This window comes from Anolis sagrei, chromosome 1 (assembly GCF_037176765.1).
Source record: "Anolis sagrei isolate rAnoSag1 chromosome 1, rAnoSag1.mat, whole genome shotgun sequence".
Taxonomy (NCBI): domain Eukaryota; kingdom Metazoa; phylum Chordata; class Lepidosauria; order Squamata; family Dactyloidae; genus Anolis; species Anolis sagrei.
The window spans coordinates 71,488,907-71,515,681 of NC_090021.1; the positions used below are offsets into that span (position 1 = coordinate 71,488,907).

A 26,775-nucleotide genomic window follows, 5' to 3' on the forward strand; every position below is an offset into this window, starting at 1 on the left:
TGTGCCAAGTTCAAATTCTCAAAACTGCAACAATTACGTTCTGTTAACAATAAATCTTGTTCTCTTTGTATTTCAAACCTGCTTCCTTCATTGCTTTTATGCTTGGTGAATTCCACACTACCAAACTCACCTCACAACACAACTAAAGATAAACAGAGACATAATCCAGCGTCTCTAAACATATTGGTGGCAGCTTAATGGATATTTAAAGGAAGGTTCCTCACAGAATATTGGTAGCATTAAAGAAGATTAATACTTCCTCACATAATTTTTGGTGGCATTCTAGTGAGATTAGCGCTGCTTCTTTACATTTCTGTTGACAAGCGGTGGGATTAACGCTTCGTTACAATGGTAAACATCAAACATCCAGTTTCTCAAGTTGCTTCTGTCACACACATACAAAATATGTAAGCTGCCTTGAGTCTAATGATGGTCATTTCTAACTATGAATCTATTATGATAGGGGGGAATATTGAGGAGGAAGAGAATGACAACAACAATGACAGGACTGTGATCCTTTCTCCCTTGTTGTGGTTCCAAATCTGAATCCCTTCATCTGTTCTTTACACTGAAAGTAAAATCCATATTAGTGCCAATGGGTGCTTTTCCTACAGTGCAAATAACAGAGGCAAGGAGGCAGGGAATGAACTCACAATTTCGATTGGAAACAGTGTGGCGGAAAATGGTGAAAGTATTTCTGGGTTCTAGTCCAAATTGCAAATGGCATAAGTGATTCTCTCTCTAATTCAGGCCTCAGTTAAAATGCACATATCCCCTATCTGTTGGGTTAACATTTTGCAAATATTTGAACCAAATGCAAGACCCAGGAAAATCTGTCTTCCAGTAGGTGGTTTGAGTGTGAATACAAATAAACACAAATTCCTCACCCAAATCATCTTACATTCTTTACCTCTAAAGATTAAAGATACATCTGTCTGTCCCCTGCATTTGTGCACTGGACTATAACCATTTGTACATTATTATGGGAATTGAAAGCCCAGTTCTCAATAAAGATGTTAAATAGTTAGCAAGAAAATATGCTACAATAAAACTATGGCCAGCCTAGAATAAAACTAGTTAGATATTATAACTGTGCTCATAAAAGAAGGAACTTCCTAATTTTGCTCTATATTTTTTGGAAAGAGAGGTTGTTGTTGTTTTATAAAAAAAATGATCATTAACTTTTTATGTTGTACTGCTTGCTGAAACAAGGAGCTAACACTTGAAGCTTTACTTCTGTTATGTTTAATGTATGTGCTTCACACTTAAAAAACCTTCCATCTGGAAACATCTCCAGACAGCATGGCTTCAAGAACAAGCCCCTCACCCTTCCTTCTCTCTCTCTCTCTTTTTATGGAGGGGGGAAGGGGAGGCAAGCAACTCAAAATGATGCATATATTTTGTGTCTTTTTAGTTAGCATAATAAAGATATTTTGAATTTTGGCATTTAACGGCTTTCATGTTGTCTAGACTTGCTATCTAAAGCATAATCAAGATTAATGGTTCATGCTTCACAGCTTCTACAGAGCTTGAAAAATTATTTTGAGAAGTAATTGCTTACTTTTTTAGTTGTAATGCTTTATAATAATTTTTCATCCTGGAGAGAACTGACTACTGGGTTGCTACATGGCAATGGCAGTCATCTTTGAGAATTTCTGGAGAACAGGAGAAGTTCCAGCAGACTGGAGGAGAACAAATGTTGCCCCCCCCCCCCTTCCCATCCAGCCAGCCTGACATATACTAGGGAAGATTCTGGAGCAGACCTGTAAGCCCTAGAAAGGAATGTTATACTCACAAAAAGGGTTTCTAGAAACAAGTCATGCCAGACAATAATAATAATAATAATAATAATAATAATAATAATAATATTTATAACCCACCCTTTCTCATCGAAGATCTTTATCAATGACTTGGGCCATGGAATGGAAGGGATGTTTATCAAATTTTCAGGTGACATCAAATTGGGAGGGATAGCTAATGCCCCAGAGGACAGGATGAGAATCTGAAATGACTTTAACTGATTAGAGAGCTGGACCAAAACTAACAAAATGGATTTCAACAGGGAGAAGTGTTCAATAGTGAAAAAAGAGGGGGCCAGGAAGACAGGTCGACCTTGTCTCCTGCGTATGTCATCAGCTGGGAACACTTCCCTAGCACCAACTGCTGCTCTGGGCCAGAGTGAAGAGAGAGAGGGCCAGGAAGACAGTTCCATCTTGTCTCCTGTGCTATACTAATAATATAATATAATATACTGTATATACATATAATATTTATAATACTATAATGTAATACATTATAATACTACTAATAATACAATATTATAATTATATATTTGATATTACATGTAATATTACTAATAATATTACAACATAATGGTATAATACAATGTAGTAATTATAATACTGATATTGTGCTATGCTAATAATGTAATATATTGTATGTACATATATCTTTTAAGCCGCTCTGAGTCCCCTTTGGGGTGAGAAGGGCGGCATATGTCATAAATAAATAGGGACAATGGGGGGAAGTCTATGAGAAACCTGGAAGACCACCTAATGATGGGAGACTAGATGTTTAGAGAACCTCAAAGGGCTAGACTGGATCCTCAAGGAAAGACAACTGTAGCTCCAATTCCTTAGCCCTTTCACCTTGCATGTATCTTTTTTCACTCACAATAAATATGTATAAGCATACTTCAATTAATGAAAAAATGTGTACTTACACCTTATTTCTTTAAATGAATTTTTGGTACCAGAGGTAGACATAACATGTTGGGGTTTTTGTTTTTGTTTTTTGGTCGTATCAGGAGTTGCTTCTGGTGTGAGAGAATTTGCCGTCTGCAAGGACGTTGCCCAGGGGACACCTAGATAATTTGATGTTTTTATCATCCTTGTGGGAGGCTTCTCTCATGTCCCTGCATGAGGAGCTGTAGCTGATAGAGGTAGCTCATCCGCCTCTCCCCGGATTTGAACCTGCGACCTGTCGGTCTTCAGTCCTGCCGGCACAGGGGTTTAACCCACTGCGCCACCGGGGGCTCCTTATTTACATAACATGTAAAGGCTAGGGATACATTTCTGCACTGCAACAGTTTGCTATCTTTCAGGAAACATTTCACCCAAAACAATATTCATATATAAAATGAAATAGCCAGGTCAGATTAACTTTTGCATGGCTGACTTTCTCTTTCACTATCCCCATTTTTTTCTTTATTTCCATTTTGGGGGCCAAACATATGAACTGTGCAGTGTTAATGGGCTAGAGCAGGCATGGGCAAATGTTGGCCCTCCAGGTATTTTGGACTTCAACTCCCACAATACCTAATCGCTGGCTGTTAGAAATTGTGAGAGTTGAATTCCAAAATACCTAGAGGGACGAAGTTTGCCCATGCCTGGGCTAGAGAGAGGATAGCCAGTGAGATAGGCTTGTCTGTGCTCCTGTTTTCTTTGTCTTTTGCTCAATAGGTTCTGGAGGCAGTTGCTGTTTATCTTGCCTGTTATAATCAGGGAAACACAGCTACAGTTGGATTAGCCATAGCAGAATCTCTTTCTTTCCCAGATCAAGCTTTTATTGTGGTTAGGATTCTGCAATTCAACACCCACTGTCACCATTCTCCTATTGCCAATAGTATTAAAAGTTCCCTTCAGAGGGCAAGAAGGGAAAAGGGTGCTGAAGCATGAAAATATTTCATATAAAGAAGCTTCTTTGCCAGAGGCTTTTAAAACTGGGGCATGCTTGTACAATGCTTTGCAGAGATGTTTTGAATGCTGCACATTGAGCTAGAAGTTGAATGCAGCTAGCTGTCCTCTGTAAGTCCCCTAAAATGTCCTACCAGTGCAAGGGCAGACACACTTTGAGAGCTTTGTGTACCTGGGGCCCATATTGAAGATCAGACTGCTGCAAAAAGGAAGCATGCCTCAGGAATTCTAGACCTAGGTCATGATGCCTTCCTTAATGCAATACAGCTGTGCCTATGTGTTTTGCACTTCTCAGCAGGGGATCTGAAAACACAGAACATTCTGACATCAGATCTGTTGTGTTATTTTGCGAGAAAAGCACCATGGTTGAAGATGAGAAAGTTCAATTCTGGGGCTTTTTGTGCATGCCTGGACAAAGTGGATGAAAAATCCAGTGGTGGACATTTTTTAGGTGTTACATATTGCATTTGAGAACAGTTTGTTTTGTTTTTATATATATATTTCTTCTTAGCAAGTCCATCCCAGGTTTCATACGGCTCCATTTTTTTCACACCACAGTAAAGCTCAAACAAGGATAACTAGATATTGGTTGATGCTGATTTACCCCATTTGAAGAAAAGATTCACCACATGGTGTTTTTCTCCATTGCTAAGTCCCACTGCAAAAAGACCTAAGGAAGTGCACAAATTTAACTCTGTTTATTTAGCATACATATTAAGTTGTTGCTGAGGAAAATTCAGCTGTTTGATTTTGTTTCAGAAATAGAAAAACATTGTATTAGCTGGCAGTGACTAGCAAAATAAGGCTGCATTTTGAAGTGTCACTAAGAAGCCATGCATGCTGTTGTTTTGTTCATTTGTTCCATACAATTATTTCAAATCATTATAATATTACTTAACATCTCAGCATCCAAAGCACTTCACATACAATCTCTTTAGTATAATATTACATCTCCTTGTAAACAAGGTGGAGTAACATTCTCGGGAAAGGATGAATGTAGATCTAATTTCAAAACAAAACTGTACAGATAAGCTTTCTCATTCTTATTGATATAGTTGACATTGCCAGTGTTAGGTGTTTTTATGCTATTTATTACAAATATTGTTCTCTTTTCAGTGTTATGAATAGTCCTGTTAAAATGCATACTTGTATAATGGGAATTTTTCTAAAATTGTACAACTAACAATGAATTTTTATTACAAATAGCATGAGAAAATGTATACCTAGGCAATACTGGGTAGATAAGCTAGGTGTTAATAAATTGTTGTCATGCTCACAGAGTCACACTGTCCACCTCTGAGATAGGTGCAGATAATCCACTCTAATATAATTTTTTAAATTGTTGTCTTGAGCAAGTCACACACTTTTGACTTTGAATCACACTCTCTCAGCCACAAGAAGTCATAGGCTACAAATAATTTTTTGTCTTCTCCTCCCCTTTTCAAATACATTTTAATACATCAATTCCTTCCTTTACTGGTGTAGAAGTTCTGGTCAAGGCAGAAGGCTGTTTTTTTTTTTTGGCCTCATGCTAGTGTCACATTGATATTGGTGTGTAGGCCTTCTGAGGGGACCTGTTTTAAAACATCTCCATGGCTATTCTCTAATGCCCTCTTGTGGTTGATTCTGAGCACTGCACACTGAGGCTCAATGGTTGGCAGTGTGTATTATTTTAAAAGTTTGTCTACAAACAACACAGGTGGAATTCTGAACTGCTATCAATTTCAGTATTTTAAGTTGGGCAATGAACGATATGTGTAGCAAGTTTGGTCCCTTTCCATCAAGACATGTAGGAGCTTTTGTGGAACATACATACATATACTTTTATCTAGATAGATGGAGCCCCCGGTGGTGCAGTGGGTTAAACCCCTGTGCTGGCAGGACTGAAGACCGACAGGTCGCAGGTTTGAATCCGGGGAGAGGTGGATGAGCTCCCTCTATCAGCTCCAGCTCTTCATGCAAGGACATGTGAGAAGCCTCCCACAAGGATGATAAAAACATCAAATCATCTGGGCATCCCCTGGGCAACATCCTTGCAGACGGCCAATTCTCTCACACCAGAAGCGACTTTCAGTTTCTCAAGTCACTTCTGACATGACAAAAAAAATAATTATCTAGGTAGATAGATCACAATTTTAACACCAGCTTGTTGTTTGAGCTAAAACTACCTTGGTAGCTTTGGCACTTGCAGCCCTGGGAATGTGGCTTTAGGCTTGCTCTTGCCTATTCTGATCTTCATTATATTGAAGGGGAATATTTGAGTTTGGATGCCATTTGCAAATTGTTCTAGTTCACCTTTTCTTTCATTTCCACATGGTGATTCGAGGTTAGCTGTTAATAAATCTTGTACTGATTGCTTGTATCTATTTTGGAGTGAACAAAGAGCAAACAAACTTGAAGCCTAATTCAAATAAGGCTGAGATCCTGCTAGCCCCATCCTCAGTTACCAAACACTAATTCCTGGGTGTGTTTGTGTGTTAACATTTTATTAAACATTCTTTTATTACTAAAGATTACCACTGATCTCATTTATTATTTTATTCATAAAGAGATCCCAGAGGGCAGGGAGAGTAGCTCTGAGAAGAAAGAAACATTTCTTCATTTCTTTTTCTCCTTGGCAGAGTCCTCTGTTAAAGGTGCTTGCTTCTAAGCCAAGTGTGCAAAGGCTTCATCTGATTGAGGCACCCAACCATGCAGTCAATGCTGAGATGGTCATCAGATCAATCCTTTTACTGTTGATCATGGCTGGGCTCAGTTGGGGAGGGAAACAGCTCAGAGAAAGAAAAAGGAAAAAACTGGGTGGGATAAATATGTGGCCATCAATGTAATTTTAATCCAAGGTATATTTTGAATAGGTGTGACTAATAGGGTGGATTGGGAGCAGATGAAGAGCAGAATGCTGCATACTGGTCCAGAATTATTTTGCCGGTATGGATTCAGCCTTAGTCACCTGGGAGTAGTTGTTCTAAGTGGGTTTATTGTACATTTTAGGGGAAATGTAAAAATAAAACATTTGAGATAAGGTTTACATATATTCATTCTGTCAACATTCTAAAAACTCTGGAACATGTAGATTTTTAAGTAAAACTACTAACTGTACAATATTTCACATCATTGCAATTCTTGGATTTGGTTTCTTTTGCTCAGTTGTCTTAATGAGAATTAATGCTTTATGTCTCTTTGGCACTATGGAGTCCTACAGGGAATAAATACTTTTTATTAATGTGAATCCTTTCTTCAGTTCTCATTATTTGCTTTGGCCACTTTATGACTTCTTTGTACTTTATCATTCATAGCCATCTAGCTCCATTTCTAACCAATGAAAATCAGTTTTTAAAGGTGAAGTGAATGTGTAAATTATTTGGTATGATATTTTTATACCAAGTCAAGTTACACAAAATTTATTTTTGGTTCCTAAAGTGACGTCGTGACTTTCAAACTTTAAATCGTGTTAATATTGCATTTTTGTCTCTCACTCTCAATTTTTATGAAAATTCTGGTTTCTCTCCCCTTCACAAGAAACAAACAAAAATACACAGGAAAAATGTAGATTTCCAATTACAACTTGTTCGAGACAGGAATGTACCTCTTTTGAAAAACAAAGTTTGAATGTAGGAGTGGTCTTGGAACCACCATTGCTCCAGGAAGGCCATGTGGCTTTTGTAAGTAGGAGAGCCTTTGCTCAATGTTGGCAGATGTACCAGATCTCTCCCCCTTCTTAAAAAGGATACATTTTTTTCGTACTGGTTTACGCCTAATTTCCTCTAAATTAAGCTACTATATTGTGTCCTATATAGTGTTGAAGAGTGTTTGGAAGCTGCAGCTAGTAGAAAAATACAGCAGTCAGACTATTGTTTGATGTTGACTTTAGACATAATTTATCTATAATCTTATACTAGCTTCCAAATGGATTTGAACCTCAACTCAAAGTATAGGTTTGACCCACAAAGTACCAAGTGTTACAAGCCAAGATATCCAAAAGACTTTCTCCTCCCATATGAACCTGCCTGGAAGGTTGAGGTACTCTTCTGAATGACAGTTGCATGTTCTATCACAGGGCTTCTTAATTTTTTTCCACTCATGATCCCTTTCTGCCCATTATTTTTTTTCATGACCCCATGTATATAGGTATATAAAATAGGTATAAAATCAAACATTTATTGATAAAAATAGGTGGCATTCAGATACGTGTTACTGTTACTGAAGTTTTTGCTACCTGAACATTCACCTAAGGCAGTAGTTCTTAACCTGTGGGCTGCAAGGATGAAAATCCGGCCCATGAGCCTCCTTCTTCATTATTTATTTTATTTCCACTCCTTTCATGCTGCCTGCCACTCCTTCCTTGTCGCTGACCATGGCATATGTTCTGTATCAGAAACTAGAGCTAATGTGGTCTATCAAATGCAATGTTCTGAATCAGCACCCTAAACCGAATCTAAAGTTGTCCAAAAATCAATTTGTAACCCTTTTGGTACTAATGTTGGAGTGTGGTCCCTGGTCAATGGGGTCCCTGGTCAAAGTGGTCCCTGGTCAAGTGGTCCCTGGTCAGAAAAAGATTGGGAACAACTGAGCTAAGGGGACCTCATTTGGGGTCAGAACCCACCATTTAAGAAGCAGTGTTATACAGTACCAAGATGCTAGATTGGTGAACACATGAGACAGGGCTTTCTCAGTAACAGTCATGGTATAAAATTATCTCCCTGAGGAAGTCAGGTTGGCTTCATTTTTGCTGGGCTTCTGGTGAACAGCAAATACTACATTGTTCAATATTGTCTTTGAGCCCTAAAACTACAGCAGGCGTATGGAACTGGCCCCTAAGAAAGGACAAAACTGTCATGCCAGCCAATGCTGGAAAAAAGACACAAGCCAGGAAGGTTAGCTTATAGCAACAAGTCATAATGAAGGAGAGATCTTAAGAAGCAATCACTCTCTCCAACTGTGAGGTTTTGGGTAGGTTCTCTTTTGCCAAAGTTCTTTTTTTTTTTTTTTGAAAAAAAATGAAACTATTTACCAGTTCATCAGGATGATTATGAACCTTCTTGCTAACTTCAAAGGCACTGGCAATCATTCAAGTTCATAGATGTTCTTCTCTATCACCAAGTGCAATTTTTTTTATGAAAGTGAGGAACCAGCCCTGGGCTGAGCCTGATTACGTTGACTTGTTTTAATAATTAAGAAATAAATAGTCTGTTGATAATTTCTCTTTAAGAAGAGCTTGTCACCACACCTGATAGTAGCATCCTTTCTTTCCACCACCTCAAAAACAATTTAATTTGTACGTAGTTCCTTTCACTTACATAGATGTTGGATGGAATAGCAAAGTAAGAGGAGTCAAAGTAGCTATTTCAGGCTGCAATCTTACATTCAAGCAGCCAGACTACATAATATGTTGAGTGTCTTTCATATATTAGAGGTGAGAATTTGTTAAATAGCAATTGTGGGAAGGTGTTGACTCTCCCTCTATCATACAATACAGTGGCAACTTTTTTTCTTCTTTAGGGTGCTCTTGATATCAGAATGAAGCCATAATATTCTCTCTCAGTGTGTAGGGCACTTTGTTGGCCACATGCAGAGACAGCATCATAGGCTAGAAAGTACTTTTGACTGATGCAGTAATTCTCTTGTTATGTGCACTTGAAAAGTATTTTTCTTTTTTTGATGAAACAGTTTTTGTTCAAACAACTGTGGATCATTTGTGAATATCTGACCAATAAACAACAACTTCATCTTCTGTTTCTTCTTGCTCCTCTTTGTTTTCCCTTCCTCTTCTTCCTCTTTCTGCTTCTTCCTTTTGATCTTCCTCTGAAGAAAATGAAAAGAAAAAAAGAAAATGTAGCCATTTGGTCTTCTTAGTGAAAGAAAAGAGCCAGTTACAACAAGTAATGAAGTACTGAGCAAACCACTAAACCTCAAATTGGGAAGAATAATAACAAATCAGTTAAATATAGTTTACAGTAATCAAGGCCTTGCTACTTACTGTAAAATATGAAATTTTATAAGTGGGATTATTCATAACCAGTATTTGGCAACTTATTCTTGTGGTTCTTGTGGCTACTCTTCCTTGCAAGGGACTTGTATGATTCCAAAAAGTACTTTAAAAGTCTATATTGTGCAACTTTTCTGTCTGAAGACTGAGCTTAAATTTCATCCATATGCATTTTATTTCTTTTACTGCATTCCTAAACACATGTTATAGTGAAAGTACACGATAAATGCTAACATTCAAATTTGAATGCTGCCAAATTTGGACAAGTTTTGTGACTGCCTAAACATTTTCCAGTCTTTGCATATGCCACTTAAATGTGATAGATAACTCATGGTGTCAGGAAAGGAATGTTTTAATTTGCCACAATTCTAGGGTAAACATTTTTCCTGACAGGAGCCTTGTTCTACAAGACACAACATACTTACGTTTTATAATTAGATATATATTAGCATGTAACACAATTCATTATAAACAGGTGACACATACAAGTACAGGAAAGAGCAGACCACCTGATATGATGATCCTCTTATTTGTATCGTAGCTTTCTAGGCTGAAGTAAATGGCTGCAGGTTGTCTGTCTCATCCTCAGAAGAATCCTGTGAGATAATCTCAGTTCATACAATGACTTTTCTATGGCTACGCGGTAAACTTCTTGGAGGGTGGGTAGCAATATTGGACCCAGGCCCATAGCCAGGATTTTGTTTCGGAGGGGGGCTGAATTTTTTTCAGAGGGGGTTTCGGGGAGGGGGCTGAGTCTGAGTGAAAGAGAGTCTAGCCTAGCAAACCTTTTGTATCATTACCCCAATACCCCCATGCATATGGGATATATTGAGTATGGTGATCAGATCATGATATGAATAAACATAATAGTTTAAATAATGCACAAGTAAGGCCTTTTCGCGAACCACCATGAGAATTTGGGGGGGGGGGGGGCTGAAGCCCCTCAAGCCCCCTCCCCCCCGGCTACATGCCTGATTGGACCCATCTCTTGATGGAACCATCTCTCTCTTCATTTCAGGTCAGCTTTGGCTGTAGCTTTATGCTCAACTTTGTCATTTCAGATATCCATTTTACATAGGTTGTTGTGCTGTGTATTCAAGTCAACTTATGATTATCCCCCCATAGGTGAGATTTCTTGGGAGAAGATTTGTGATTACCTTCCTGTAAGGTTGAAAGAGCATGATTTATCAAGGCCACCGAGTCAGGTTCTGTGATTAGGTGAGGATTTGAAGTTTTGTCTCCTAGAATGCTAGCCTAAATCTCAAATCATCACATGTTCTCAATTGTATGTAAGGCTGACACATTTTTCATAGGGATCAGCAGTTGGTGTTTCCAAATTATAATAAAACTTAAGATGCATTATTTATTATTTGTAGTATTTATATTTCACCCTTCTCACCCTGAAGGGGAGTCAGGGTAGATCACAGAAAACATATACAGCAGACATTCAATATTGTTATACACTGACAAGACAGACAACAGTACAGATAGAGGTACGAGTATATAGGCTTTTCCCTTCTTCGGCATCTTGGAGGTTGTGCTCAATTCCGGCCATGGGGGGGGGGGGTGCTGTTGCTCCATCTTCCATGCCAAAGAGCCCTGTTCACAGACTTCCATATTAGAATTACATTTTCTGTATCATCAGCATTGTTATCATCAGTTTGATGATCTAGCACATATTAACTGAAATCTTAGTAATGATACAGATTATAACCAAGAATATAGGATGCAGTTAATGTGTTATGTTTTAAACAGAGTTGCTTTTTGAAATTGTGCTATTGTGATCCCATCTATAGAACATTCATTGAGATGTTTTGTCAGCCTATTTGGAATGGATTGTTGTTTTCCCCTCAAATGCATTCAGATGGCATTGTCATTTCTGATTTGTTGTTGTTATTATAGTTGTTATATTCATTTATATCCCATATTTTCCCCAAAACCGGACTTTGGACAGCATATAAACATTAAAACAAATATCAATGAAAGGACATAGAGACTAACTCTTTCAACAATGAATCAGCAATTTCCATTATTAGTGTGAGCAGTTCCAAATATCTATCAATTAACACTATCAAATTAATTTTCAAGCCTGTGTTTTCAAGCTCTGTTAAATCTAGAATTCTTCCATTCCTCTGCTGCTATTATGGGGGTTCTTCCTTTGTCCCCTGAACTAAGAACTTCCCTCATAGATAGATCACAGTGTTCAGCTTGGGGAAGGTTAATTCACTGAGTAATATTATGCGATAACAAAAGTTAGTGCTTAACATTGGATCTTTGCTTTCAACATTTAGCTGTCCATATAGGCATGTAGATCACTACCACTTGTGGGAGACCACAAGCATGTGGAGAACTGCAGTTATTAATGGGGTACCACCCAATTTTTGCCCTAATATATTTCTCCACAGGTTTCTTTGTCTGCTTAGTTGGCCCAAGTCCCGATTTCAATACCCAACATATGCTGCAACAGAGCCCACAAACATCTGTGGCCTCTGCTGCAGCAGTATTGCTGCTGGTAACTCCATGGGGAAGGCAAACATTTGAAGGAGTGTTGTTGTAAGAGGGAATGCCCTGAAATCTAGAGTCAGACCTTACTGATTTCCTAGGAGAGAGTGGCTACATAAATGTGTGAGCAGATGCTCCTTATAATCTCACTGTAACACCAGTTGACCATTAGAACTGAACTTTGTTTGTTTTGTTGCTATGCTAAAAGCACCACAGACTTTCAATTTTAATAGAACTGACTGAAAACCTCAGTCATATAGGAACAACTAAGTAACACAGAACTGGCAGAATCAAGAATATTGCTGTTTCCTTGGCTCACTGAAGTTGCATTCACAACTATAGCTTAGGTTTCACTCTTGAATTATCAGAAAGCAGAATGAATTTATTTCACTAGAATTGAGCCAGGGGCTTTCTGTCTACAAAGAATAATTTGGATTGTAGGCTCCCCACCTCCCCCCAAGTAAATAGGCCCAACCATGGAAAGAATACCTCTGTGTATGAAATTCTTCTTCCATTAATGGAGCAAAGCTGTACCTTCCAAACAATGAGCAAGCAGTTAACAATTCAAATATTTTTTCTATTTTTATAAGTATATGAATGTAGGTCTATTTACATAATATGGGACTCTGCCCAGAAGAACCACTTGCATTTTACATGAATTGTATCTGCAAAATTTTGATACTTTTACACAGTAACCAGTGTGTTGTGCAAAATATTCATGTTTTATGCCCAGAAACTTGTTTTCATGTTACTTGAAGTATGTACACTATTAACAGTAAGGATGGGATTAAAAACATGAACGACACTTCCCAGAAAGGTCTAGCCAGTATATTGATTTGCCATGCTGATGGGTAGTCTGGGAATTCTGATAAAAAGTAACTGTTTCAAACTCCTAATTCCTTAGCATAACATAAAATTAATTTCCCTTAGCCTTAACTCAGACTTTAAGGTCTAAAGAGTGAACACTCTGCCAAACAATGTTTGCACATGTTTTTGAACCCCCCCCCCCCCCCTCCATTTCTGTAAGTCTCTGTTCCTGGAGCTTGGTGTAGAGAAGCTGCACATACAGGACAAGATGAATAGGTGGGATAAATGAGGGTTTGTGTGGGTGTTTGGTGGAGGAGTTTGTAGGGGAGATCCAGATTTTGTTTCTTTCTCTACTTAATTTCCTCCTAGAATTTCCTCTGCTAGAATGGAAGATGAGGGAGCTCATGTAGTCACCTGCAACAGCTCTGGAATGTTTGTGTTCCTGCCAGAGGATGTGGATAGCTATATTTGCAGCAAGTGTAAGTTATGGCCTTATCACATGGTCACCAAAAAAGGCTCACTTCAATTTGCTGCAGGGTGTGGGCAAGCCACCGGCCCTTCCGCATCGCCTGGTTCCTGCAGCTGTTGATCCCATGGGGGAAAGCATGGTGCACGTGTGGAGCTCACAGCTCCCCCCCCCCCCATTAAAGTAAATGGCAAAATGGGAAGCCTCCCATGTTGCTGCTGCTGCATCGGCACCCGGGTTCTGCCCTCCTTCACCCACTGAGTAGACATGACATCATCAGATGGAAGCCAGCTGGTTCCATGAATGACCCGGGGCTAGATTGGTTCATGCCGCCAATTGGAGCCCTGTGTGACAAGGTCGTAATTGTCCCTTTTGAAAGAGAAGGTCCAGCAGTCCGAGGCCCATGTATCCTTCCTCCAGCACAGAAAGAGAAATTCTATGACATTTGTACTTGAGGACAGCAGGAAATACAGTAGGCTATCCAATTTTGTAGAGGTTAAGGGTGTGGAAACTCTACAAAAATGGAATATTGAAAATTAAAAATTACATGAGAAAACATCTTGATCATAGAGTAGCCCTGGAGTTAGAGAATGTTAGCTTGCTTTCAGGACAAAAGTTAAATATAGCTAACAGTGATTTTTGGCTTTTGTACCATCCATATAGTCAGGCATCATAAACTCCAGATAGTATATCATTGATTAGCACTGTTGGTTTGATAAGAGAATGGGTGCTGCTAAAAAAAATCTTAAGGAAACATGCAGTGCTGGAAGGGTGGCAAGACACACAGTCTGTAACTCCACCACTCTTGAATCAAATGATTCAAGTGTTGCTTTGATGGTCTTTCCTTTGATCATGCAGTCAGAGTCATCGCTGTGTAAGCAGCTGACAAAGCTGAGTCAAGATATGAAGAAAATCTCTTGAAATGGATAGAGTGAGCCAGAGGTTTATCAAATAATTTATACTTTTCTTGGCATGCTATTATGAAAAACTGGTCCCTAGATATAGTGAAGAAATACCTCTTCCATGTCTTGATATGGCATCAGATTAACAATATGACTAAACAGTGAAGAATATCATGTTATATTGTATTTTCTATTCTCTCATAACTCCATCCTACAAAGAGTCCATATTTGCTTGCGTGACTCTCAGTATGTTTCATTAATATGCCCAGAATCATGATTTTTCAGATATACAAAGGTAGTTTGTGAGTGTAGAATTTAAACTGGAAACTGTACTGAGAGAAAGTTCTGAAATCAACCATTTTACTCATGAAAAATTGCATTGAAGCTGCAAATATCATAGGAGAGGTATTTCTCCTGTAAGACAACTGTATGCATCAGGACTTTGGCCGGGGGGGGGGGGGGGGGGGGTTATATCACATCCATTGCCCGAGTCCTCTCCCAAGTTCTTTCCCAGTTTCGTCTTTCTCAAATCCAAGAAAGTTCTAAAATTATTCATGTACTGTAGCAATCCAGACTGCATCTAAGTAGGTAGCTTTTTGTGTGTTCTCACACATTGAGAAACAATAAGGGAGGAATTTAGATCACACATACTGTAAATGGGTTAAGAACACTGATGAGTGTGTCTATGTGTTTAAATGTGTTCGAAGTCTCAAAGATATCACATTAAAGATGGAATTTTGGCTTTACAGTAACTTAAAATATTGGTATTTACAGGTACTCAAAGAAAAGGGCAAGCAATGTTACCAAGAGAATGCAAAACATAAACGGATTAGCTTTAGGTTGAACAATGTTTTGTCCCACTTTCAGAAATGCTAGACATTTAAGGACTGAAGGAAAATTTCACTTGGGGACAAAATTCTTACTTAGAAGGCAAATAAGTAAGCTGAAGACAAAAGAAGAAACATAAATGTAGTAGGGGGAAAAATGGGACATTTTTAAAGTGAGATGACACAGGTTTAATCAGGACTGTTCCTGGCAAAACACCATAATTGTAAGCATGAGCACTTTGGGTGTGTGGGGAGAATAAAGGTTGAAACATAATGAAAAACATACAAAATAAAAACAGAACACACCATTTAAGGTGACTTTTTGCTCATACAACGATGGATACTATTTAAGATCTATGCCAATTGATTTCAGTTTTATTTTCTTGCATTAGGCTTTACATGTATTACATATAAGGATGCAGGTTGGTAATTCAGCGCATCTTTATTTGTAATGCTAGTAGAGCCTAATGTTATAAAATTAAAGCACTGAAAGGCAACAGTACTACTTACTAGTCATGGAATTTCATCACTACTACAAGGCTAATATAGAAAACCAAAAAGAAAAGAAAGATTGCTGGGAAAACTATTAATAATCAACTCTGTATATTAATAGATATCCACTGGGATTTAGCTGCTATGTTGAAAGCTGTCTGTCGCTCAGAGAATCCAAGTCTCCAGATTACCTTAAAAAGTCCAAAATGAAAGTAAGCTTTGTGAAATTTTGCATGCGTACATGCTTAAACATCCTTAACTTTTCAATGATGATGATGTCTATATTTATTTATACCCTGCTTTTTCCTTCCACAGGAGACTCAAAGCGGCTGTTCTAGAGTTTGATATTTACAGAGATGTGATATTTTTCTATATAAGTTAGTGATTTTACAATTTCCAACTAGCTATTTCATAGAATCCTACAAGATCTAATCCAAGCCACTGCCATGCAGGAATAGTTTGAATTGTTGGTTTAAAAGAGTGATTTTCAAAATCAGATTTCATTGATTTCATTGGCCCAAAACAAAAGTATTGGGTGAAAAGGCATCATGTGAGACCTATTAAACAACATATCACATTAATGTATGTGCATATTGTGTATATACCACTTACATATAAAATCCTATACCTGGAAGAGATCACAAGACCTGTCCACAAGGCTGGAAGGGACCACAAGGCATTTAGACTGGTTCTCTCCTTGCGTTATTCTACACTAAGCACTTAGGACCCCATCACATTGAGATCCAAAAAGTGGTGAACAGTGGGTGGATTCACCAGGCAGCATGATGAATCCGATGACCAATGGGGGAAACTTCGCCTCACTCTTTACATCATAAGCATGACTGCTTTTCTCATCACACAGGGGAAAGTGTTGATGTCCAGCTTCCCCCCGCGTTCACTCCATAGTAATCAATGAGAACATGGCAAGCCTCCCATGTTCCCAGGGCTCAGTCCTTGGATGTTTCCAGGATGGAGGCCCACCAGAAGTAGCTCTATGTCATGTGATAGGCTCTAGTGGGTTCTGTCCTCCCAGCATCCTGTAAGCAGGGGAAAAGGTAAATGTGATGAGATCCTTATATCAACATGTCATTTGAACATGGCTAAAAGTTGCATCTGGCTGATCTAGACTACGGCTAAGAAAAACATGCAAGCCCCAAACCTAAGTTTTAGTGAAATTTTAAGCGAAAAATATGCAGCAAACCACAGAGACAAAACTGCTCCCACTATACCCATAGTTTTCTATCTCTGCTCAAGAATTTGGAGTAAGTAAAAGAACAAAGAAATTATATTCTGTAGTTTAGCCCTTAGAAAACTATTCAAAGCAGAACCCATTGGAAAAGATATTTCATTCCCCAATAGAGAAGATTGGTATGTGTTCACTAGTCCTTTGCTTTCATTGAAATGTTTTCCATGATTGCAAAGGGAAGAAAATAGCTAGGACTGTGGCTAGAGCTGCTGAGGATGGAATTAAAACTGTCACTATGTAGCCTGAAGTCTTCAGTTTATTCAGTGCATTTTAAAGGTGCTCAAATGGGGTCAATGCTGTGCAGTTGTCTAGTTAGATAATTTATTCCCCATATGATATGTCAGATTAGTTTTTATGCATATGATTTATCATTGTATAGCACAGAAAGGAAATTCTAAATGTTTATGTTATCATGAAATTATTATTCTGAAATAAGACAGATCTTGAGAAACAGTTTGAAAGAAATTATTTAGTTATGTGCCATCTTTTCACATAATGCGAGTTTACATCAAACACATAGATGTGGTAGAAAACATTAGCTCTGGTATTCATCCTCTGTCCTTTTTGATTGCTAGTCCTATAAAATAGGTCATATAACATAACCACAGGTAGATTTCCCAGAATTCACTCTGCTGCACTGCCTAATGCTTGCAGAGTGGTAGAAGGCCACAGTGCAGTTTCCTTCTTTATTACCAGAGAAGAAGAACAAAAAAAAATGACATTAGGCTGATCCACATCTACACCAATTTAAATGATCACTTCTCAAAGACATGGAGATGAAGTACATGAAGCTCATATATAGGAAAATCTTTGAGTTAATTGAGATGCAGTATATGAAAACCAGGAGCCCCTGGTGGTGCAGTGGGTAAACCACTGAGCTGCTGAACTTGCTGACCAAAAGGTTGCCAGTTTGAATCCGAGGAGCAGTATGAGCCCCAGCTTCTGCCAACCTAGCAGTTCAAAAACATGCAAATGTGAGTAGATCAATAGGTACCGCTTCAGCAGGAAGGTAACAGTGCCCCATGCAGTCATGCTGGCCACATGACCTTGGAGGTGGATACAGACAACATCGGCTCTTTAGCTTAGAAATGGAAATGAGTTCCAACCCCCAGAGTCGGACACGACTGGACTTAATGTCAGGGGAAAATCTTTTTTATATGAAAACCACATACCAAGAGGCCTATTCTACTCAACTTAAGGTCCTATTTATCAAAATTAAGCTGACTCAAATGTCTTTCCCTGCATTTGTAACTGGAAGAACTTTTAAGTATAATAACATGGCTATGGTTTGATTTGCTAGTACTCAGGATAAGATTAAAGAGCTGGGAATTGGATAGATCTGACAAGGCATAATATTTCTCTACCGTGTCCACAGGATTTAAAGAATGAAAGTTTGACTCTGGATAGATTTCTCTTAATATATATATTTGAATATGAAATTACTTCATGGTGGTGTAATAAATAAAAACAAGTTAGAGTTAGTCACTCGATTAGATCATTGGAAAGCAACTTTGGAGAGTCATAATTTCCTTAAACATTAATAAAGGGAAGTGGAAACACATGAGCGTGCATACACACATGTGCACATACACATACTTGGATAGGAGAGCTCTCTTTGCCTCCACTAGTGTTTGTGACACACTTTTTAATCTGAGCAGTTTGGGGGATACTAAATTGGAACATCATCTTCATCATTATTGCCACCATCATCTATATTCTGTCTTTCCCCCAAAATCAGGACTCAAAGCACTAACAATAGCAACAGAATGATTTCATTGCAATACTGAAGTTATGAAAATGTTTAAGGTTCCAGTGAACTCCTTCTGAATAGACATTGGAATATATCTCTACATCTATATATCTATTGTCTAGCTATCTATCCATACATACACACGTACATATAAAGGGAAATACATTTATGTAATGATGCTGCTGCTGTTTTGCCACCAGTCCTTGTAATGTTCTTTAAAAAGAAGCAAAGACTTTTACCTGCGAAACCAGGAATCTCAAATTTGCTGTATAATAACCCAGCATTCTGAAATGAAAATGACATAAACCTGAGAGATCAAATGCAATAAGGCAATAAGGCAAGCTCATCTTATTTACAAGCCTTTCTTGTTATGCTTGTCTTCACACAGCTTCTCAGAGTCACTAATATAAAATGAAATTAAAATGCTAAAAATAAAAGGTGCTTACTCAAAAATAAATATAGCAAACAAAATGCTGTAAGTCCATAACAGCAAAAAAGAGAAAAATGAGATATAAACTGGAAGATGCTATAAGAGCTAAGCAAAAAGAATGCCATTTATTTAGTGCTTGTATACAGACATAAAGGAGTAATCAGTGAAGTTTAATTGAGAATGCTTTTTTCTGGTCATCACCTACTAATTTCTAGGGTTGCCTATTCAGGATTGTTCTAGACACTGAGATTTCTAGGTCAAATCTTGAAATCTGAGCACAGCTCTGGTATAACAATGGCATCTTTAAACGTCATATATAATATAGCAATTACTGCTGCTTACAGCTTGTATTTCAAGTACATACACAGTGAGAAGATACTTTAATTGGAGAGTCTTCTACACTGACCATACTGCACAGCTCCAGATCAACTTGAGACAAGAGTGGCCACAAAACACACACTGCCAATCCACGCTGCAATGCAAATCAGTCAGAAGCAACAAGTAAAAAAAAGTCAGAAGGAAGTCTGAGTTCATTGCAGACACCCACCCGTGACATCAACTGAAGTGCAGTATAGAATCTCAAATGGCCTGGCAAAAATGCCCGAAGGCCATGATTGAGTAACAAGGGTATAACTGACTCCTGGGGAAGGGTAATTGATTACTTCTGCTCCTACCTGTCACTTTCCCCTATTTTTTAAAACTCCACATGCCTCCGGTGCACTGATACACATGTCTCTGAGAAATAGACACACATCCCCAGTGCTATGGCTGCATCCCATAGAAATCTGTGATCTGTACTTTGGTGCAGCGTGAGAGCTGGCTGACAGAGAATTTCAAATGCCTCACAAAACAACAAATCCCAGCATTCTAATGGATATATCCACACTCACAAACTGCTGTAATCATACAATGTGAAAGCAGCCCAGGTTCCATCCCAAGACATTGTCCCATGAGCCCAAGGCTACTTTTTCCCTGCTAATTACTTCTGTGGGCAGCTTGAGGATGGTGGTAATTAATTCATCCTCAATATGGCAGCAAGCTACTATTGAGCTTTACAGTCTTCCATGGGTTATTGTGAAGCAGCCCACATGGGATAGTTTGTAATTTTATTATAAAAAACCATAAGACTCACTGTTGACGAGTGAATTAAAAATACTTTTCCCTGGCTTGCTTCTGTTAGTGTCTATCTGAACAACTGCTTCCCTAAGCAAGAATGAAAAGACAGTATTTATTGAAAGTTAACACTGGGAGTTGGTGGAATAAATGATATGGCTTGTGCTTCTTGCTCAACGGAGACACTTTGTTGCTTTAAGTATTAATATATTTAAGTAAGTAGCTCATCTTTGTCTTAAGACTTATGCATCTGAGACACAAATCATATTGATGCCAGTTGTTGATGCATGCCTTCAAATCAGTATTGATTTAAGACAACTTTAGCAGCAGGATTCGGAGGAGCTGAGTTTATGTAACTGTAGGTAGCTCTTCTTCTTGATTACAGTTCTCTCATTCCTTATGGGAAAACCTTCAAGTTGAAGTAATTCTAATGTATGTATTGTCAAAGACTTTCATAGCTGGTATCACTGTGGTGTTGTGTGGTTTCTGGGCTGTATAGCTGTGCTCTAGTAGCATTTTCTCCTGATGTTTTACCTGCATCTGTGGCTGGCATCTTCAGAGGATCCTCTGAAGATACCAGCCAGAGATGCAGGCAGCCCAGAAACCACACAACATCCCAAATTCTAACGTAGTTATACAGGCCTCTCAATCAATACCCTGCACTTGTTCCCACTTATGGAGAGAGTCGTAATAAATTATCTGCCAACCCACTTCTCCGTTGCTTTTAAAATGATCCAGTGATTTCCTCCCTCCTTCATTTTTAGCTTAATCCAATTGCTGAACACTGAGTTAAAAATGTAAAAGTAGTTTCACTCAACAGGAGAGGGGGAGAAAATTGTGGGGGTGCGGAGCTTTCATTTGTAAATGGAGGATCACCAGTCCTAGATAAATGCCATCTTCTGTGTGTGAGATCAAATCCAATAATGCGATCAAGGATCTGTCAGGGCCCATTCTGGGAGGGGAAGTCAAACAACTTTTCCAACCTTTGAATATACCTTTATATAATAGTAAAGTACAGGGAATAATTTTGTGTTTCAATAATGGTTTTATTTCCTTATATAGAGAATAGAAAAGCTGTGATTGTCACATTGTCATTAACATTTGAGTATGGTACACAAACTGTAAGAAGCGTATCAGTTCTGATGGATAACAGAGCTTTTTAGCCCAAGCAATATAACAAGAGAGAACCTATACAAGTATTCTAGGTATTTAAATCCTGTCCTGTCGGATTTCCCGCATTGGACTCAATGGACTATGGAGCCAACTCTATGATTCAATGAAACTCCACACTTGCTGTTCTTACTCAAATCTGTTTAGCAGCAAATCTGTTTGCTGCCAAAGGTATCTTTGCAGGAGGAAAGAATCAATGTTGCTTGTCATTCCTGCTCTCTTGGCCAGAATTCCAAAGCTTCTTATTTGCCAAAATACTGGAAGGGAAAGTGACTAGTAGGTAAGAAGGCATTTGTCATACAAGGTTGGGAAATGGCAATTACTGCAGGATAATATCATAGAAGGTAATAGATAGGAGATGACTGCCGTGTCTCATTTGCATTTTAATCATTGCTGGATACTATCTTTTCATTGATGGGGAAAAAACCGTCAGTTTCTTCTAATACCACTGCTTGAGTGAATGATCCCTTTCCTGTTCCCCCTTCTCCTGCTTGCTATCCCAAAGTAGGTTACGTTTTATGCACATAAGAGTTAGGAAAGGAGAGGGAGGCTTAGGATGATGCTATGGAGAATTATGCAACTTTTATGCTCTGTTTTAGCTAATGATTTTATGTTACTTTGTATATTTTAATGGAGTTGTGAGCCGCCTTGAGTCTGTCGTGAGAAAGGCAGCATGGAAATTCTTTAAATAAATAAATAAATAGCTCTAATTGCACCCCTTCCTCCAAACACCCCTCCCTTTGGGCCAATCACCCAGAACCCCTCATCCCCAATTGCCAGCAAACGTGTCTCCTCTGACAGAACAAGAAAAGGGGTTCAAACTGAGAACACAGAGAAATAGTATCACCTGCTTCTCCAACATTTGTAGTAGAAGGATCCATTTGGCAAAGTTTGCAAAAAAGTGGGTGAATCTCATGGTGTGTGTGTGTGTAGAAACTGTCAGAACAGGAACAGAGAAGACCCGAAGAGGAGAGAGGATGAGGACACAATTCTACACTTGCAAACAGTTGTGATAGTGATTGTTTTCAAACCAACGCAGGTACTTCTACACTGACATAATAATGCTGCTTGGAAATACTGTTTATACTCGAGCATAAGCCTAGTTTTTCAGCCCTCTTTTTAGGCTGAGAAAGCCCCCCTCAGCTTATACTCGAGTCAAGGTTATTTATTATTTTACTCTGTTGTTGTTGTTGTTGTTATTACATTTATTATTTTATTTTATTATTGTTATTATTACATTTATTATTTTACTCTTATTGTTATTATTACATTTCCATTATTTTACTCTATAATTGTTATTGGAAGGATATATAAGCAAATTTTCATCAAAGAAGGTTAGAATAATTGTTTAATCAGAGTTGGGCCATCTTATCTTAAATTACAGTTTTATGTAAATATTCAAAAACATTTAACCTACTGATGCCTCAATTGATGTAATTGTATTGGTATTTATTTTTGTTTTGAAATTTACCACTAGCTGCTGCATTTTCAACCCTTGGCTTATACTCGATCCGTTTTCCCAGTTTTTTGTGGTAAAATTAGGGGCCTCAGTTTATATTCAGATCAGCTTATATTCAAATATATATGGTAGTTTGGAAAGAACTGGTTTTCCTATGCAGGTTATAAAATTGCTATGCATGGAATTGGTTTGAGCCCAGAGGTGATTACATTTACCACAGAATTTGGCCTCAAACTGTTTTGCAGCCCCTCCCCCCCCCACCCACCCCCCCACCCCCCCCCCACCCCCCCACCCCCATTTCTAGAAGAGATGTGCCTCAATGCATCAAAGGCATGTGAGTTGGGTAAAAAAAGGTGGTAGCACTTATGGGTGGAGGGAATCACTGGGAAGGGGAAATAGTTATATTCCTGGGATTTAACTCCCAGAAACCCTATTGGCCATGCTGGCTGGGAATGTATTTTCCAAGCCCTGATAGAAACCACTCCTACCTTCCCTTTTTCGTATTTTGATTTTCTGGAATATCCCCTTCAGGGCACTTTCTCATATCTGTTTAGCAATACTAATACTGAAACATCCTGTGGTGATAATGTTTTAGATCTTAAGTTGAAAGTGAGCCAGAGCCCATTTGTAGTGAATAGCACAAGTACTGTTGTGTTTCCTTCATTTTTCTCTTTATCTCTGTGTTCTTGTAGCCACTGGGGCACTGAATCAGCTGACATGAGAAAAAGGCAACAATCCCAAAATGAAGAAACATCTGCTGTGCCTCAAGCACCTGGAAACCAAAGGCCCAACAACACATGTTGCTTCTGTTGGTGTTGCTGTTGCAGCTGCTCATGGTATGTCATACAGTCTTGTTTCATTCCATATCCAGCACAGGTAAATGACAAGCAGAAGCCATCCATTGGAAGATATAACTGACCTACTTTGGGTGTCTTTTGCATGCAATAAAGCAATATTTATTAATCTTTTTCATGAGAGGTTTTTGCATAGAGGTTAGATGTCCACCTGCACTGGGAACCCTCACTCATATTAAGGAGGAGAGAGTACATGTGGGCAATCATAGATTTGCCTTTCCCTAAAATTATCCTGAGAAAATTGGATCTCTCATAACACTTTGTCACAAGATGGACTTCATCAGATAAACATCATAATCTGTGACTCTCCTAATATCATGTGTTTTTGAAAAATGTTTATTTGAAAACTCAAAATGCAAAAAAAGAGAAAATAATTAAAATACAGTCTAGCTGGACATGGAATTAAAGAGGAGAGTAGGTCAATGAGTGACAAGTTTGAGCAAACCCATCCAGTTTATTGCTTTTTGATACATTCATGAATAACCAGCAGGATGTATTTAAAATCTGAATGTATTCAGAACCCACTGAGATCCTTCAACTGGCAAAGCCTTCAATTTTACAGGGATCAGAGCAACAAATCTTTGCTGCTGAGCTCTTCCTAAAAGAATAATCAAGCTTGGGAATTCTGAGACTGAAATGAATGTTTATTTTCGGTTTTTAAAATAACCTCAGATAATCATGTGATCATTTTATCCCAGGCAAGGCCAGGGTTTCTGCCTCTAAACCTTTCAATGCAACATGATTTATATATGCATATGAACTGTCTAGTGATATTAATGGGTGCAGGTGGATTTTTATAGCTGTTTGCTTGCTGATGTGTTCTGAACAGAGTACTAATGCTTTCTGTAAAAACGCTTTTACTTTCTCATATGAGTAAAAGAAAGTAAAGGTGTTTTTACAGAGAAAAGGCTTTGCTGTGTTTGAAGGATTATTATGACCAAATTGGGTTTACAGCTAAAGAACTGTCAAAAATGGAATCACAAATTTGTCTGAAGATGTCTGCCACTTGGACACCAATCTGGGGTCCCTTCTATACTGGCCTGAATTTGCATGAAAACGGTATTTATAAATGACTATTCCATGTAAATTTGGTACCCACAAGGAAGCCAGAATCTCACCTTTTTGGTGAGGAGGTATCTGCATTCCCACCCATGGTATGGCTACTGTCCCTCTGCCCTCTCTTTCTCCTTACTGAATCTGGAGGCTTCTCCTTCGCTTGTGGTGTTCACAAAGGAAAAATATTTACACATGCAACAGGCCTGTAGCCGGGGGGAGGGGTAGGGGTTCAATCCCCCTCCCCGAAAATTTTTAGGTTAAAAAAAAAACTGGTTTACTCATGATTAACCAAATCCCCATGCTAAGTCTATGAGATGCAAAAAATTAAGAGTCCCTCCAGAACTGCAAGCACTATCTCAGGCAAATATTGACAATTTATTCACACTGTCATTACTTGCAGCAATAGCCGATGTAGCAAATCAACCAAGTTGAGGTGGGGGGGGGGGTGTTGAATGCTCTCATTAAGGAGGCCAGACTTGCTGGAGGTGGTTGACAGGGGTGGAGCTGCAGGCTGTTGAAGGCTTCGCCCTCTGCTGTGCTCTTCAGCGTGAGCTAGGAGGCAGGTTTCAACCCCCCTCCCCAAATTATCAAACCCCCCCTGAAATTTTCAACCCTCCTCAAAAAAAATTTCTGGCTACGGCCCTGAGGAGAAGCCCCAGACTTGGTAAGGAAGGAGCCTATTTTTAGTGTTTTAAAGGTAGAAAAGAGGGTAAGAACAGGAAGGCTGACATAGCCATCCCAGAATTGCTGTGGAGACCACTCCTAAGATTGTGCATGGCGATCTCATAATAATGTGCCCCTACACCACATGTCAGCGCAGTATCTCTGGAGCCTAAGTTAGCTTGCACACAAGTCAGCAGCTTGGACTTTCTCCTATTAGGGTGAGATACTTCTTTTCCTTCAAATTATTCTATTCACTTCTAAATTTGGATCCTTGTATGTACACTAGCAGGTTTTGTGCAAATTGTAATACCAGGACAAGATGCAGCCCAATGAGATCCTTGCTGTAACCTTTCTTCATCTTATGGAAGTGAAAATATGCCATTCTGTCCTATGAAGAAAAGATAAAGTGCTGCATGTGGAGATATAGTTGAAACAAAGATATGCCTCACCTTTGTCCCCTAGCACTGGGATCATGCTCATTCGGAGCATGAGTCTACAGCCTTACCTTTTACTATATCTTTGTCTTTTTAAAATATATAGAGTAGGAACGAATGTGGGGGAAGGAAGCCTTTCAGTTGTAACATTTTCTTTTGGTTCAGAAACCCATTCTATGAAGTATCACTATAAGCTTTCTTTCATCCAGTTAATGCAATCCCAGGAGTACACTAAATCATGGGGTTTTGGCATGTGAGCTGAATTTTTGTGCATACAGCAGTTGTACTTTTAAATAAAGGTTCTACAAATATAGTCATGTTAGTCCATGAGAAGAAGAAATAAGGCAAAATTCATAATTGTAACCTAAAAACCTTTAAATTTTTAGAATCACATAATATATATATATATATATATATATATATATATATAATGTATTTTATTGCCTTTCTAATGTATTTTATAGGTGTTGATTTGTTTGTGTTAATTGTTGTGCTCTGTTTCTTTGTCGTCATCTAATGACTGCCAATTGTAAGCCATCCTGAGTCCCCCTTTGGGGGTTATAGAAGGATGGGATACAAATGCTCTAAATAAATAAATAAATAAATAAATAAATAAATAAATATGTAAGACTTTGAGTTCTCCAGAAGTCTTCTTCAGGCTAGGTATTATCAAACAAATAAACAAATAAAATTGGGAGAAGACTCCTCTTTTACTTTTGTTGTACCATTTAGCTTGTGGAAATTGAAAATCCACACATAGCTGTGACATTTCAATTGATCATAAATTATTATGTTTGATATTAGTTTCCTATTGCTTTGTTCCAGTATAATAATAATAACAACAACAATAATAATTCACCCAGAGAAAAGAGATGGCTGCCATTGCATAATTTTATGTTAATGTGGCAATCCTTTCGTAGGAA

General features: G+C 38.4%; 1 protein-coding gene across 4 annotated transcripts in view; it reads left to right on the forward strand.

Annotated features, from left to right (window-relative positions):
• Positions 1 to 26,775, forward strand: part of RGS17 (regulator of G protein signaling 17) — a 63,498-nt gene that overhangs the window by 14,639 nt on the left and 22,084 nt on the right. For 2 of the 4 annotated variants that reach the window (XM_067465963.1, XM_067465970.1), the window contains exon 2: positions 23,538 to 23,681. In XM_067465963.1, coding sequence (XP_067322064.1) covers positions 23,563 to 23,681 — 119 coding nt within the window. In that variant the 5' untranslated portion in view covers positions 23,538 to 23,562. Of the gene's footprint in view, positions 1 to 15,820; positions 15,890 to 22,275; positions 22,426 to 23,537; positions 23,682 to 26,775 lie in introns of those variants that run through there. The other 2 variants (XM_060753607.2, XM_060753606.2) reach the window with 2 other exon arrangements.